We start from the raw sequence: 15,541 nt of genomic DNA on the forward strand, positions 1-15,541 counted from the left end.
TTACAGTCTGTAGATGTGCAAAGCTGGTAGAGGCCTACCCCAAACAACTTCCAGAGATAACTGTAGTACAATGTGGTGTACTACAGTGTGGCTGAATACAAATGCAGACCCCACTTTTCAGATTTTTATTTGTAAAAGAAAATAATTTTCTTTTCACCTGATATTTTGCTCTACTGGTGTGTGTTGGTCTTTTACATAATGGATGTAGCATGACAACATAGTGGAAAATTCAGGGGATTTGACAAGGCACATTATACCTGGTGTCCAAAAGCTTGTTTGTTCTTTGTCTAGATTTAACTACTCTCTTCCATCTGCTGCTTTGACTGTGTCATTTGTCTATAATTGAAGTGATATATCCTTCACAAACACACATATTACTACCATTACATGTAGTTAATATTGAAAAGGGGTTATTAGATTCAGACTGAGAGATCTGTGAGGAAAGAAGAAAAAAGGAAATTTGGTGAATAAAGACCTGATGCATTCTGGTCCAACTTTAGCAAGAAAAATGTCCCTCGTTGTATTTTATTATATCTCTTCAAAATAAACAAACATAAAATATATAACTGAAATCAGACATAACATCTTGTAACATAAACTTTAAAATACTGCCTCCTTTTTTTAGTAAACAGAACTTTTACGTAATGTACAGAAAATACTGTTCAAAAATGTACAAAATTCAGCAAACAAATATATCAAGTATAGTGCAGTTTTCCAAACATTATACCAACACTGACAATTGGCCGTTAGCAGAAAATAGCTGTGTCACAGGGGCTGCATCAAACATTTACATCTGACCAGACAAAATATGAGCAGCAAACAGCTTGGTTATATAACTTAGTTGTTTTTGATGAATGGATTTAATCAGTTAATGAATTATCACACACAGATGGTATAATGTAATGTAGTCCAAAGAACACTATGTGTAGGATGAATAGAATATTTCCCTTACTGTGAGACCACTGTTCCTGGTCCTGCTCTCTCTTGTAACAATAGCAAACAGGTCCAAAATTGAATACAAAAATTAAACAAAATAAATTAATAATTAAGATTTAAAGCATAAGCATCAGAGCAATGCTTGATCCCTAATCCACACAACCATTCACATCTGCTAACACACTGAACTAGATGAATACTGCTAACATTTATTCCATACATACCCTCAAAGTATCTTCAGCTCCTTCTTTATAAAAGCAGGTACCAGTAGCAGATGCAGTCTCTGTATGCGCCGTCTGGAGGAATCTCAGTAGATGGGTTTTTTTGCTTTTTTTTATGCAAAGCTGAAAAAAAACTTGACTTGGTTCATCACAGCCTGCCTCAAGCTGCATTTTGGGTCAGAAGCATGTTTGCTTCTGGAAGGAGATTCAGCAGGATAAGACTTGGTGGCAACAGGTTATAATCAAATTAAAATACCAAAGTGTGGCATGCATAATAAAAGGGTGATAAAATGAACAGACAGAGTACAGTGAGTTGGTAGGTGTTTTATACTCACACTGCCACAGACTATCTAACTTCCTCTCTAACCCCATCAGTTTTCTCCAACATTTGTGGGTCCTGCCCAACTGTAGCTTATTAAACACAAACAGAAAATGTGTAAGTCCTTCTCATTTTCTCCGAGCGCTCCCTGGTCTCCTGATCTGCCACAGGTGATTGTGAATGGTCAGAGCGTCCACACTAACGGACACGGTCTTGGCAGGGATCACGGTGAACTGCTTGCGGTCTGAGTTGTATTTGTACAGCTTGTCAATCATCTTTCGGGTAATGGTGCGCGGCCCCGTGCCCGTGTACTTGACGATCACCTCGGTGTCTGGTGAGTATGTGTAAATGGCGCGGAACTGACACCCGCCATCGCGAAAGAGGATGAACAGGTGGTTGGATTCACACTTTTCCAACTCCTGAGAAACACAAACAAGAGTGTTGGTCAATTAGAACCACAAATTAAATTCATGTAGATCATGACAGCTTGAAGCACAGCTTGGATTAATTGTGGGGTATTTCACTGACCTCAAGGATAACATTCTTCTGAACCTCATTAACTTTCCCAGCCAGGCAGCAATGGGCGATGGCATTGATGATGATTGGCTTGTTGGATTTTGAGCTTGGCTCCTTGAAGAGTTTAGGACCTATCAACAAACAAGATGTATATATAAAAAAATAAAAATAAAAAAAAACATACATTATATATATATATATATATATATATATATATATATATATATATATATATATATATATATATATACAGGTCCTTCTCAAAATATTAGCATATTGTGATAAAGTTCATTATTTTCCATAATGTAATGATGAAAATTTAACATTCATATATTTTAGATTCATTGCACACTAACTGAAATATTTCAGGTCTTTTATTGTCTTAATACGGATGATTTTGGCATACAGCTCATGAAAACCCAAAATTCCTATCTCACAGAATTAGCATATTTCATCCGACCAATAAAAGAAAAGTGTTTTTAATACAAAAAATGTCAAGGGGGTTACAGTTATGCACTCAATACTTGGTCGGGAATCCTTTGGCAGAAATGACTGCTTCAATGCGGCGTGGCATGGAGGCAATCAGCCTGTGGCACTGCTGAGGTCTTATGGAGGCCCAGGATGCTTCGATAGCGGCCTTTAGCTCATCCAGAGTGTTGGGTCTTGAGTCTCTCAACGTTCTCTTCACAATATCCCACAGATTCTCTATGGGGTTCAGGTCAGGAGAGTTGGCAGGCCAATTGAGCACAGTGATACCATGGTCAGTAAACCATTTACCAGTGGTTTTGGCACTGTGAGCAGGTGCCAGGTCGTGCTGAAAAATGAAATCTTCATCTCCATAAAGCTTTTCAGCAGATGGAAGCATGAAGTGCTCCAAAATCTCCTGATAGCTAGCTGCATTGACCCTGCCCTTGATAAAACACAGTGGACCAACACCAGCAGCTGACACGGCACCCCAGACCATCACTGACTGTGGGTACTTGACACTGGACTTCTGGCATTTTGGCATTTCCTTCTCCCCAGTCTTCCTCCACACTCTGGCACCTTGATTTCCAAATGACATGCAGAATTTGCTTTCATCCGAAAAAAGTACTTTGGACCACTGAGCAACAGTCCAGTGCTGCTTCTCTGTAGCCCAGGTCAGGCGCTTCTTCCGCTGTTTCTGGTTCAAAAGTGGCTTGACCTGGGGAATGCGGCACCTGTAGCCCATTTCCTGCACACGCCTGTGCACGGTGGCTCTGGATGTTTCTACTCCAGACTCAGTCCACTGCTTCCGCAGGTCCCCCAAGGTCTGGAATCGGCCCTTCTCCACAATCTTCCTCAGGGTCCGGTCACCTCTTCTCGTTGTGCAGCGTTTTCTGCCACACTTTTTCCTTCCCACAGACTTCCCACTGAGGTGCCTTGATACAGCACTCTGGGAACAGCCTATTCGTTCAGAAATGTCTTTCTGTGTCTTACCCTCTTGCTTGAGGGTGTCAATAGTGGCCTTCTGGACAGCAGTCAGGTCGGCAGTCTTACCCATGATTGGGGTTTTGAGTGATGAACCAGGCTGGGAGTTTTAAAGGCCTCAGGAATCTTTTGCAGATGTTTAGAGTTAACTCGTTGATTCAGATTATTAGGTTCATAGCTCGTTTAGAGACCCTTTTAATGATATGCTAATTTTGTGAGATAGGAATTTTGGGTTTTCATGAGCTGTATGCCAAAATCATCCGTATTAAGACAATAAAAGACCTGAAATATTTCAGTTAGTGTGCAATGAATCTAAAATATATGAATGTTAAATTTTCATCATGACATTATGGAAAATAATGAACTTTATCACAATATGCTAATATTTTGAGAAGGACCTGTATATATATATTAATATCTTCTCCTCAAATGACTTGGATTACAAGTTTGATATCAGTAGCTGGAAAACTGACTGACTGGCTGATGGCAGGATTAGGCGGATTTTTAGCCTAATCTGCCTATATTCTGACCAAAGACCAGCCAATCAGGAACTCAAAAATCCAATCTTCTTAGTTTAGTAAACGCATCACACCTAATGCTATTAGGTCGCACTGACAACAACACTTCAGTTGTTACTGAGTGGAAAGACTTAACTTTAACTAATATAAGTATCATTGAGGAGTTAACCATTAAGTTAAGGGACGCACGGAGATGCAAGAAGCTATTTAAAAGGAAACAGTGTTTTCTGACATATTGAGACAGTAGTTCATTGAGACTGCTAGAGAGGGAGACTTTCAGCATGTAACATGAAGGCATAACTGATCTGTTTTATCCATTTAATCTTTTCAACCTCTGTCTATCAAGATGGATTTGGAAATATTTGGAAATATTGGCATTGTTTTGTAAATCCCAAAGAGAAGGTAAAGATATATTTATTGTCTACAATAAACAGAGACTCCTGTTTCTGTAACGCTAGCAGTTCTAACTGTGCAAATCACTAATATAAGATGCTAAAGCCAGTTTATAGCGTCCATAATATTTGTTTTTGTTTTAAAGTGTTAGTTAAACCCTGTTTTACAGCAGTGTGACATAACCTCTATAGCAGGACGGCTACGAAAATTGCTCTCATTTGTTGATTTTGTCCGTCAACTCAGTGAGACAGAATGCTTCACTGAGAGTTCAAATAAAATCACCCATTCACCATGAGCTTAACTGTCACTTAATGTTCAACCTGCATGTGAGGGGGATTTTGGATGGCTCTCGTGGCAACCATCATAAACACATTCAGAGAGAGTTGAAAGTTTGTTTTGTCCCTCCAGTAAGTCTCAAAGGTGAACCTGTAGAATCGTTGCTAAGGGATAATTACTTCCCAGGGTGCTTTATGCATTTTTGTTCCTTTTATTTATCAGCATATGTCTTGTCATTTTCTGCAATTCTGCTCACCACTGTACTCTATTGAAGTGATGGAAGAGGCTATGGATCCATTCTCCCAGTCCCGCTCCATGTTCCTGCTGGAAGCCCTGCTCAGCATTGGGAACGAATCCACAGAGCACACAGACGCGGCCCTTGTTGAAACATTAAATAAAAGTTGGTCAGATAAGTACAAAGACATGCAGGATTTGTTATCTGATCCGTGCATTTACAAACACAAGTTCTTACCTCTTTGATTCTGCCCCACCAGAGATAACGCTGTCTGCATCAGTCGCCAGGGACAGTGTTGATCCTCGATGACTAAAACTCAGATCAGCTGAAAAGGGGGAGAGAAGAAGGTATGAGCAGTTACCTGTGATTGCCCAAATCCTATCCTGAATTACTGTACTGTTCAATCAAGCAGTCATTTTAACAGATAAGCTACACCAAATACCATTCGTTTTAAAATGAGTCACAAAAAATACATATTAAACAAAGAACAACAGATTAGAACAGTACCAGAAATTATTGCTTTACTTGGGACCCTTCTGTAATCTATTAGCCGAACTTTGATAAGAAAACAAAAAATCTTTTTCTTGTTTTGTAAGCAGTGCATGCTTGATTTGACATCATGCAGAGCAGGTAGGAAAGTTCACCTCCCCTGCTGAGTGCTCCTGAACTCTGGTTTTTGATTAACATAGACACCTTCAGAGAATCACCTGCATGACACACAACATGCACACACTTACAGGAGGACACAGCAGGCACACGGGGCACCAAAAAGATAAGAAGACCAATTCATACTTTACACAAACATGTGATCGAATTAAGACAACATACAACATAATGTAAGTAGTGGAGATGGTCTTACGTGTGGTGGATCCTTTTGAAAGGCTGCTGGAATCTCCCCGGTGCATGGATTTGGGTCTGTTCCGGCGGGCTTTTGTGGTGCGGGGCTTTACCAGACCCTGTTCTTCCATAATGGCTTCCTGTTTTCTTTGCAGATACTCCTGTTTAATAAGCTCTCGACGGGCCTTCTCCTCCTCCTTACGAATACGCTCCTCCTCTGCTTTACGCCTTGAATAAACAGCACAAAAGTTACGACTTCGCATTTCAAATTTTTGTACCACCAATCCAGAGAAAAATTGCATTCCTTTCAGTGCATGAGTTTGGGCCTTAACTTACCGAGCCTCGTCACGTTTGATCTCGCTCTCCACTTCTTGCTGCTGTTTCCGGAGTCTCGCCTCCTCAGCTTTGCGCTGCTGTTTGAGGAGGAAGGCAGCGCGGCGTTTTGCCATTTCATCCTCTGCCTTCTCATCATCCTGGAAGACAAGTTAATTATGTGAGAGAACAATAAAAAAGCTGTGGAATAAAAATGATACATGGTTTTTTGAAGTGTGGTGTGCAATTGTATTCAGTGCCCTTCTGTCTATACACCTACATAAAATGTAATGCAACAAATTGACTTTAGAAATCAACTAATTAGTAAATTTGTTTTGTATAATTTAATTTCTGCATAAATCCAACAGTTCTGAGAAAGCCTTTGAAGGTTTTTAGAGAACATAATTGAAACAAATGAATTGTAAAGACCACCGAACACAGCAGCCAGGGCATAAAGACCATGTATAGGGTAAAACTAACACTGCACATCACCCTGGATACACAATCCCCTCGCTGAAGCCTGGTGCTAGTAGCATAATGCTTTGGAGATACTTTTCTTCGGCAAGGAGAAGGAAGCTGGTGAAAGGAGGAGAATATTTATGGAGCAGACCAATACCGAAAGAAAATCCGTTAACGGTTGCTAAGGACAACCACTCTAAACATACAGCCATTTGTACAAGTTAATATAAATGGATCTATATCTGTTGGCCTAGTCAAAGCTCAGGCCTAAATCCAATTGAGAATTAAAAAAGGAAAAGGCAAAAAATGCAGTCTCCAATCTCTAGATGAGCAAGGATGCTCAGAAAGACTAGCTGTAATTGTAATTAAAGGTGATTCTACCCAGTTATGGCAGCTAAATAAAAATGCACACAACCTATTCAGAGTTTCATTTTGAAAAACTTGGATTCTTTTCCTTCTATATTAAATTTATGCTTTTCATGTGTAAAATACTTTCACGTTTGTAGCTGTAATGTAATAAACTTTAAAAAAGGTGGTGTGAAGTGTTGTAAAGGCAAGGCACTTTACATGTCATTGCACCAGACACACAAAGCCTGATGGCAAACACAAACATTTGAATTTACCTTAAAGAAAAAGCCTAGTACTCCTTTCTGGTCAGCTTCTGCTGTGCTGTCTGCGATATCTTCACTGCCATCCTCCACTGGATCCTTAATCTCTGACAGGTCGACCTCGATCAGCTGACTCCTGATTTTGGCACTCTCATCGACGCCAGCATTTTGTTTGCTGTAGTTGGCAGCTTGTTCCTCCTCTTGTTCGGGATCCTGTGATGTAGATTCAGATGTCTTGGAGGTAACTGGTGGGTCCTGTGAATTTAGTTTGCCTGATAAGTGCACATTTCCTTCTCCTGTGCTTTCATGGACTTTGAAGGTAGCATTCCTCTGAACCCGCTGAACTCCAGTAGCATTGGCTATCTCCAATTCTCCATCATTCCATTCTCTTGCAGAAGTAGCACTGTCTGCGAATGGGTTGGTGGACTTATTTAAAGGTGACCTGTTATTTTCTTTATTTTGTTTGCCCTCTGCCACTTTGCTGCGATGGCTGGAGCTAAGTTTGGGGGGACGGCGAGAAGGCATTGAATTGCTGCCACCGATATCTACAAACTGAACGGCAAAGGATCTGGACTCTGAGGTAGAGGATACTGTTTGGGGTGTTTTGGGGTCTATCCCGGAGTCTGTGCTTTTGTTAGTTTGTGCATTCTCTGATGGTGAAACCACACCTTGCTTCATCAGAAGATCTTGCTGCAAGGAAAGCTGCATCATCTGTTGCTGGATAGAGCTTATAGCTTGATTGAGCAGATCGATGGAGCGAGAGCATTCATTGAAATCTGGTTCAGAGCTGTTACTCTGTGAAAGGGAGTTCCAGCTGTTGTCTCTATTTATCATCCGTCTGTCTGTTTGACTCTTCAGAGCATCAAGACATGAATCGTCTTTACAAGGCTGGGTCTTTGCTTTCCTCTTCTCTGCAGCCGTTGATACAGAAGATTCCTGGGAGTGTTTCAGAGGTAAAGGAAGTGTGTCACTCCTCCCTGCACCTTTCTTAACAACATTCAAAAATGCAGCTTTCCCAAGCTTTAGTCTCTGCTTAGCTGACAGGGCTTCCATCTTCTTCTTCTGATATTCTATTGCACGTCTTTGCTCTTCTAGCTGCATGTGAAGCTGAAGCAGCTCTGCAGGCACAACTGGACTAACCATTATATTCTTCCCCAACATAGTGCTAGGCTCCTTCGCCTGCCAAGGAGGAGGAATCTCAGATCCATCCGGCGTAGTCTTTTGGGAACTGCTTGTACTTGAGTATCCGTCCCGAAGGCCAAGTTTAAGCAGCTTTCTCTCTGCAAAGCTGGTCATCTTGATCCCTGCGCTACCCGAAGCGCTGCAGCTGCTCGCCCACGACACAGTGCTGGGACAAGGACTTGAACGTCCGCTTGCATCTTCCTTATCCTCACGCTCGCTTACCTTCAAGTCTTCTCTAAGCTTGGCTGACTCAACTTCTCCGTCTCCAAATTCAGCCATGTAGCCCTCGTCTAAACGATTCCCCTTCAGTGTCTTCTCCAGCTCTGTCTGATCGTCTTCCTCATCGTCTTCCTCGAGGTCTGCAATGTCAGAGTCGGAGTCATGCCCTGCTTCCATCACAATGGGGAATGGACTGTGCTTTGCTGGTTCAGCAAACCAGTGAAGAAAAAAGCCTGGAGACTGGGAGCTGCCAACTGACCCCTCTGTGGGGGGTCTGGGAGAACTGAGTACTGAATCAACCACAGGGAACTTCCTTTTTGAGGAGTTTGGGATATTGGTGTTTTTTTTTTTTACAGTTACTGCTGCCCTGCTGCAACTCTCCCCGCTTTCCTCATGCTTGTTCTCAGATATACCCTTCTCTTTGGCGGGCTTAGGGACAGTTGGTATCAAAGGCTCCAGATAGTAGCTGTCTGCATGGTGGTCGTGACCAAAGGGGCTCACGTCATGATGGGAAACACGAGAGGCATCGGAAACCCTGATGGACGCCGTTGCACTCTGCGTTTCCAGCTCGTCCTGCTCCATGTCGCTCATGATTCGATGTCGAGAAAGACTAAATGGATGAATAACAGCAACCAGTTCCTCCTCCTCAATTTCCTCCTCTTCATCTTCGATGCGCATGTGAGTGAGCAGGCTTTGGCCACTGAGTCTGTGCTGAGGCAGACTGGAACCCAGTATGTGTTTCGGGGTAATGCTCATTATGTTAGAGGCTAAGCTGTCCTTGCTGATGGAGCGAGCGAGGCTGATGCTGTCTGCATCATCCTCCTTGGCAAAATGTACAGCATACGGCACTGGCTGAGATAAAGGTCTAACAGAGAGGATGGACACCATGAGTTTTACTGGCTAAAACCAGGTAATTGTTAAACAAGAAGTTAGTTTTCACACACACTTCTACTGATGCTATAAAAGCACAGCTATGGTTATCAGCTATAAACAGATGTAATCATAGTCTCACCTTGCCCTTCTTTCTGGCCGGGCCAATATTGAGTCCTGACGTTGTCCATCTGTTCGCGTCGTAGAGTTTGACCTATCTCTCAAATCTGTGAGAAGCAAATATTAAGCATATTAAAAGAAGTATTTGACCAATTTTGCAAAATCACTAGTCGTTTATTTTAAATTTATTAAACTAGATTAACTAGATGAACTAAATATAAAAAAAACAAATGATAGATAGATTGAAGATTGGAGGGTTTTACCTACCCTTTTGTGTTCTCAAAATAATGGGGAGCAAAACCAAAATCCAGTTCGTTCCTGAAATATTCTGACCACTGGAACTTTTTCCCATTTTGTCATCTTACAACCAAAAACTTCAATATATTTTAATAGGGTTGTTTGCAAAAGACAAACACCAGGTAGCGGATAATTGAGAAGGGGAAGAAAAAGATACATGTCCCCAAGTTAAAACTTATCACATTAAACCTTTTGGCAGCAATTTGCATCAAGTCTTTTGAGGTATGTTTCTGCCAGGTTTGCACATCTTCTTTTTGCCCATTCATTTTTGGAAAATAACAGGCAGATTGGATAAAGAGTGTCCCTCAACATACCTTATTTTAAGTTTAAATTTTCAGAAGCCATGCATTTTTTTCCTTTACAATAACGCATACTATAATATAGAATAAGAATTTCTGGTACAGAGTAATAAAATGTTAAAAGTTCAAGTGGCTTGAATACTTTGCGCAGTACAGTGCAAACTCCTAAAATAAGTCTATAAATATCTTTGAGCCCAGTACACAATTCTGATTTCTTTTTTAGTCTCCCTTTCTTTATTTGTTCATTTTGCGCTGTTTTTTTATTTATTTTTTTAACAGCTTTATTAGAATATAGGACAGCAGATGTGACGTTTACTACCTGAAGTGCCCTTCTCAACCACGCTGTGTTGTCTCTGTCTCAGAGACAGTAAGGAGAAAGATGGGCTAGAGGTTGATTTAGCGCTGAGCAAGAAAAAAACACAGAGAATGAGTATTAGATCTAAGATTATTATTAATAGAAATAGTCTCAAACACATTTTTTGCATCTATTATATTTCTATTGTAACATCTGTTAATAAGACATAGATTTTCAGTCCAGTTGTATTTATTACTGTATTAGTGCCTTGAATAGCAGTAAAGTTGTTGAAGTGTGGGGATAAAAAACAACCACTGTAAATGTATATCACACATACAGTACTAATATTCAACAATAAATTAGAGATGTCATATTTCAGATGAGAACATTACTTTAGAAAAAAGCCACAGAACATTAAGTCAATAAGTCGTCTCTGTCGCATTGTATATGAGAAGAAAACATTTGGTTTAATACCTTGGGTCATTGCTCGGGGTTGTGATCAAGATGTCCGCTGAGTTTGATGAGGGCAGGAAGCTTTGTTTGGTGACATTTGAAATCGGTACATAGGAACGAGAATTTTTGGGCTGCAGCAGCACTCTCACTAAAAATACAGAGGGGCACATCATAAAAAAGAGCATTAATACAACACAAAAAGCAGCTGTTTGAATCAGGTTAATAACATAAAAATAAAAAAATATTTCTTTGACTTGCTTTAAAGGGGACATATCATGCTTTTAAATCTTTAATTTTCCCACTTACATCATTCAGTTCTGGTCTATATAAAGTGAAACTGCAACGCTTTGTTCTGAACTCCTTGTTATTGTAGCTCCACAGGCTCCTCTTTCACCCCTGTTCTGAGGTGCATCTGAGAGCAACTCGTTCTGGTTCGGTCTCTTTAAATTCTGTTGAGGCACTTCACACCCCGCCCCTCTCCAGGTCAAGGTGCACTCCACTTCACTTCATTCAGCCATTTTTGTAGTTTGATAACAGTAGTTTGGTCAGGAAGTCATATCAACACACAATAAATTCATGTCTAAAATAAAGTTTGTTGTCATTTTAGCATTATTTTCAGTTTACCACATTGTAACATGTTGTCTCCATAGACCGAAGGTAATGACTGCTTAATCAGATGAAGTCTTTCAGCAAATCTTTCTTGATACTGGCGGAGGTTGCTGAAGGCATTCGTCCTTGAATTGCTTCACGCAGAAGAAGAGGAATTTCCCCACTGATGTGGGAACATTTGCATGAGAAATAAAATGTAACCAACCACTTTGAGGAGGTTCTTATAATGGGGGACGGTGTAATAAACTGTTTGGGTTAATACACCCAACAACCGAAACAAACTTCTGCTCTTACAGCGTAGTCATACTTGAGCTTGGACTACAGAATTGCAGCAAGAAATAAGTATGGCGGATCCACGAAATTGCTCAGCTGGAAGTCTGTGACAATATTTAGCTGTTCCACAGCAAATAATGTGACGTAACAGTTGGAAAAATGTAACAGATGACAGAGAAAACTGAACAGACTGAAAAATGTGACCCATACAGAATATAAAGATATCTATGCAGCACCCAGAGAGACTAAATTCAACAATGCACTCTTAAAGTACACAACAAAATGTATTTAAGTGCTAAAAAAGTGAATTTTGCATGATATGTTCCCTTTAATCTAAATTAAGTTATGTACGTAAGCCTAAGAAAATCTGCGTGAAGAATTTATTTGACCATGTTTGATTTCCTGAAGGTCTCTGGGATGTACAAAGTCTGGCTTCACGCTCTCAAACCACCAGAAAAGCTCAGCAATGAACGTCATAACATTATTCTGCAAGACAAAAAACAAAAACAGAAAAACAGGTCAATGTCAAGAACTACACATGGCTAAGAATCCCACAGTCTACAGGGGTTGGACAATGAAACTGAAACACCTGTCATTTTAGTGTGGGAGGTTTCATGACTAAATTGGACCAGCCTGGTAGCCAGTCTTCATTGATTGCACATTGCACCAGTAAGAGCAGAGTGTGAAGGTTCAATTAGGAGGGTAAGAGCACAGTTTTGCTCAAAATATTGAAATGCACACAACATTATGGGTGACATACCAGAGTTCAAAAGAGGACAAATTGTTGTTGCACGTCTTGCTGGCGCATCTGTGACCAAGACAGCAAGTCTTTGTGATGTATCAAGAGCCACGGTATCCAGGGTAATGTCAGCATACCACCAAGAAGGACGAACCACATCCAACAGGATTAACTGTGGACGCAAGAGGAAGCTGTCTGAAAGGGATGTTCGGGTGCTAACCCGGATTCTATCCAAAAAACATAAAACCACGACTGCCCAAATCACGGCAGAATTAAATGTGCACCTCAACTCTCCTGTTTCCACCAGAACTGTCCGTCGGGAGCTCCACAGGGTCAATATACACGGCCGGGCTGCTATAGCCAAACCTTTGGTCACTCATGCCAATGCCAAACGTTGGTTTCAATGGTGCAAGGAGCGCAAATCTTGGGCTGTGGACAATGTGAAACATGTATTGTTCTCTGATGAGTCCACCTTTACTGTTTTCCCCACATCCAGGAGAGTTACGGTGTGGAGAAGCTCCAAAGAAGCGTACCACCCAGACTGTTGCATGCCCAGAGTGAAGCATGGGGGTGGATCAGTGATGGTTTGGGCTGCCATATCATGGCATTCCCTTGGCCCAATACTTGTGCTAGATGGGCGCGTCACTGCCAAGGACTACCGAACCATTCTTGAGGACCATGTGCATCCAATGGTTCAAACATTGTATCCTGAAGGTGGTGCCGTGTATCAGGATGACAATGCACCAATACACACAGGAAGACTGATGAAAGATTGGTTTGATGAACATGAAAGTGAAGTTGAACATCTCCCATGGCCTGCACAGTCACCAGATCTAAATATTATTGAGCCACTTTGGGGTGTTTTGGAGGAGCGAGTCAGGAAACGTTTTCCTCCACCAGTATCATGTAGTGACCTGGCCACTATCCTGCAAGAAGAATGGCTTAAAATCCCTCTGACCACTGTGCAGGACTTGTATATGTCATTCCCAAGACGAATTGACGCTGTATTGGCCGCAAAAGGAGGCCCTAAACCATACTAATAAATTATTGTGGTCTAAAACCAGGTGTTTCAGTTTCATTGTCCAACCCTGTATATTTTTAAATGAAGCTGTCCACATTTCACTGAAGACAATGGCACACTGAATTTGTACTCATTGCTAAGATAAGTGGACCAAAAGCAGGTGGGATCTGGTTATAAGCTTAAAACTCCAAAAAATGTCTCCTGATGATGGTCACTGTTCAAAGAAAGAGAGCGGGGTTTGTTGCTAATCTATCAGATTGTAACAGAGATACACACAACCATGCACAAACACACACACACACACACACCTAATACAAACACACTTGTCTTTAAAGTGGCCAATTAATCTACTGTGCATGTTTCTGTACCTGGGAGAAAGCTGGGGTACCCAGAGAGAACCCACACATGCACATGGAGAACATGGAAACTGTAGATGGGAAAACCTCAGCCAGGATTCAACAGTGCCAACATCTGTGTCAGTGCCGCCCAAAATAACTCCAAAGAAACTTTCGATGTTTACCTTCAATACAGGTGGAGAGTAGAGCAGATCCTCCGGGTTCAGATAGAAGCACTTGTTCAGATACTCATTAGCAAACTCTTTCAGCAGCTGGATGTTGTACACGCTGTCTGCTATGGAGGGAACCTCCTTCAGGCAGATATCTGCACAAAACATCACAATGATGGTCAATATTTTGTCATTAGCTCTATGAAATATAACATTCAAAATAGTCTACAATTTAAGACATTTCTTTTTGATTTCTTATCTGATATATTGTAGGTAGTTAGGACAAATTCAGTGAGAGTACCAAAAGTAAGCTCTACCAGAACAAAACGATAACATGTTTTGGTGGGGAGGTTGCAACTGAGGGAAGATGACTCAAAGTTAGCTATGTTCAGTATATATTTAAAAATGAAACCAGAGAAATAACACATGAAGTAATAAGCTATTTGAAATGAACCTGTTCTATAGGGGGTTGTCGGCTGTTTATTAGCTACAACAGAGAGCAGGAGTTCAGCAGACACTGGTCATTTTGTTCTTTTGACATTTTTGTACTTCTGTGTAATTCCTAAAGTGCTATTCATGTAATTCACACATAAAATGCTAAAGATATTTTAAAATGTTCAAATCATTTAATCTTTGTTTTAAATCAGTAAAGCCCTGTTAGGTTAAACAAAAATATTTTCAGTGTTGGTAATTGCACAGAGATAGAGAAATGAGCTCTAATCAGTATCTGCAGGACAAAGCTTTGTAAAGACTGGAAATCAGAACTCAGCTATAAATCTCTGCTTAGCGCTAGGGGTGTAACAGAACATAAAAATCGTGGTTCTGTACTTTAATCAAAAAGAAGAAATAAAAAATATACTATTTGTTTGACTTCCATTAACAGTAAAGAAAGAGTCCTTTTCAATTTCTGAAATGAATTTGATTTTATTATGTTATAAAACTTAAAATAGTGGACGGTATAGAACCAACTAGAGATTTGCTTGGATTTTTTTCTATCAATAAAGTAGTAGACATAGCCAACACCTGTATAGATAGATTATACAACAATATAACCACTTGGAAATGCTTAACGTAAGACTGTGCCCAGATTTGAGAATAAAACATGTTGAAATCAATTCGGAGTTGTTTTGATATTTCGAGAACCTAGTGACAAAGCTGATCCTGCATGCAGCATACACAGCTGTTGGGAAAATCTGCTCTTGACTAGCATTTTTTAGGATTTGGGAATTTGGACTGACTGTATGCTACAGGTAGCCATTTGGACTTTAGCAGATTTTTCTCCAGTACTGGTAACATTTACATTCTGCTTGACGTTGTTTCAGGTGAGTAATTCAGTTAGGTACAGTGCTAGCTGTGTACGTTATTGCTGTTGAAAGATGCCTACGCTGACATAAAGTTTTGGTTTTTCCACCTTCTTTCTTCTCCAATGTAGCAGCATGAAAAGCCTTAATGTTCCCAAATAGTTGAATTTAGTGATTGATGGGAGTCCTCTTTGTTTTGTTTTGAGGTCACTTTTAAAATTTAAATGTTGCATAGTTCTATACAGATTCTGCATGTGTTCAGGTATAAAACAACGGAAT

The 15,541-nt window shown here is 40.5% G+C and overlaps 1 protein-coding gene across 4 annotated transcripts in view; it reads right to left on the reverse strand.

The window, feature by feature from the left end:
- Window positions 1-489: 489 nt before the first annotated feature.
- camsap1a (calmodulin regulated spectrin-associated protein 1a) overlaps window positions 490-15,541 on the reverse strand; it is a 29,686-nt gene continuing 14,634 nt past the window's right edge. For 2 of the 4 annotated variants that reach the window (XM_047373023.1, XM_047373022.1), the window contains 13 exons: window positions 13,977-14,116; window positions 12,086-12,182; window positions 10,836-10,962; window positions 10,386-10,468; window positions 9,493-9,577; window positions 7,095-9,345; window positions 6,037-6,173; window positions 5,723-5,928; window positions 5,508-5,570; window positions 5,101-5,188; window positions 4,885-5,006; window positions 2,005-2,123; window positions 490-1,895 (listed from right to left, as the gene is read on the reverse strand). In XM_047373023.1, the coding sequence (XP_047228979.1) occupies window positions 1,605-1,895; window positions 2,005-2,123; window positions 4,885-5,006; window positions 5,101-5,188; window positions 5,508-5,570; window positions 5,723-5,928; window positions 6,037-6,173; window positions 7,095-9,345; window positions 9,493-9,577; window positions 10,386-10,468; window positions 10,836-10,962; window positions 12,086-12,182; window positions 13,977-14,116 (3,809 nt within the window). In that variant the 3' untranslated portion in view covers window positions 490-1,604. The remainder of the gene's footprint in view (window positions 1,896-2,004; window positions 2,124-4,884; window positions 5,007-5,100; window positions 5,189-5,507; window positions 5,571-5,722; window positions 5,929-6,036; window positions 6,174-7,094; window positions 9,346-9,492; window positions 9,578-10,385; window positions 10,469-10,835; window positions 10,963-12,085; window positions 12,183-13,976; window positions 14,117-15,541) is intronic. The other 2 variants (XM_047373025.1, XM_047373024.1) reach the window with 1 other exon arrangement.

This window comes from Girardinichthys multiradiatus, chromosome 8, assembly GCF_021462225.1.
Source record: "Girardinichthys multiradiatus isolate DD_20200921_A chromosome 8, DD_fGirMul_XY1, whole genome shotgun sequence".
NCBI lineage: Eukaryota > Metazoa > Chordata > Actinopteri > Cyprinodontiformes > Goodeidae > Girardinichthys > Girardinichthys multiradiatus.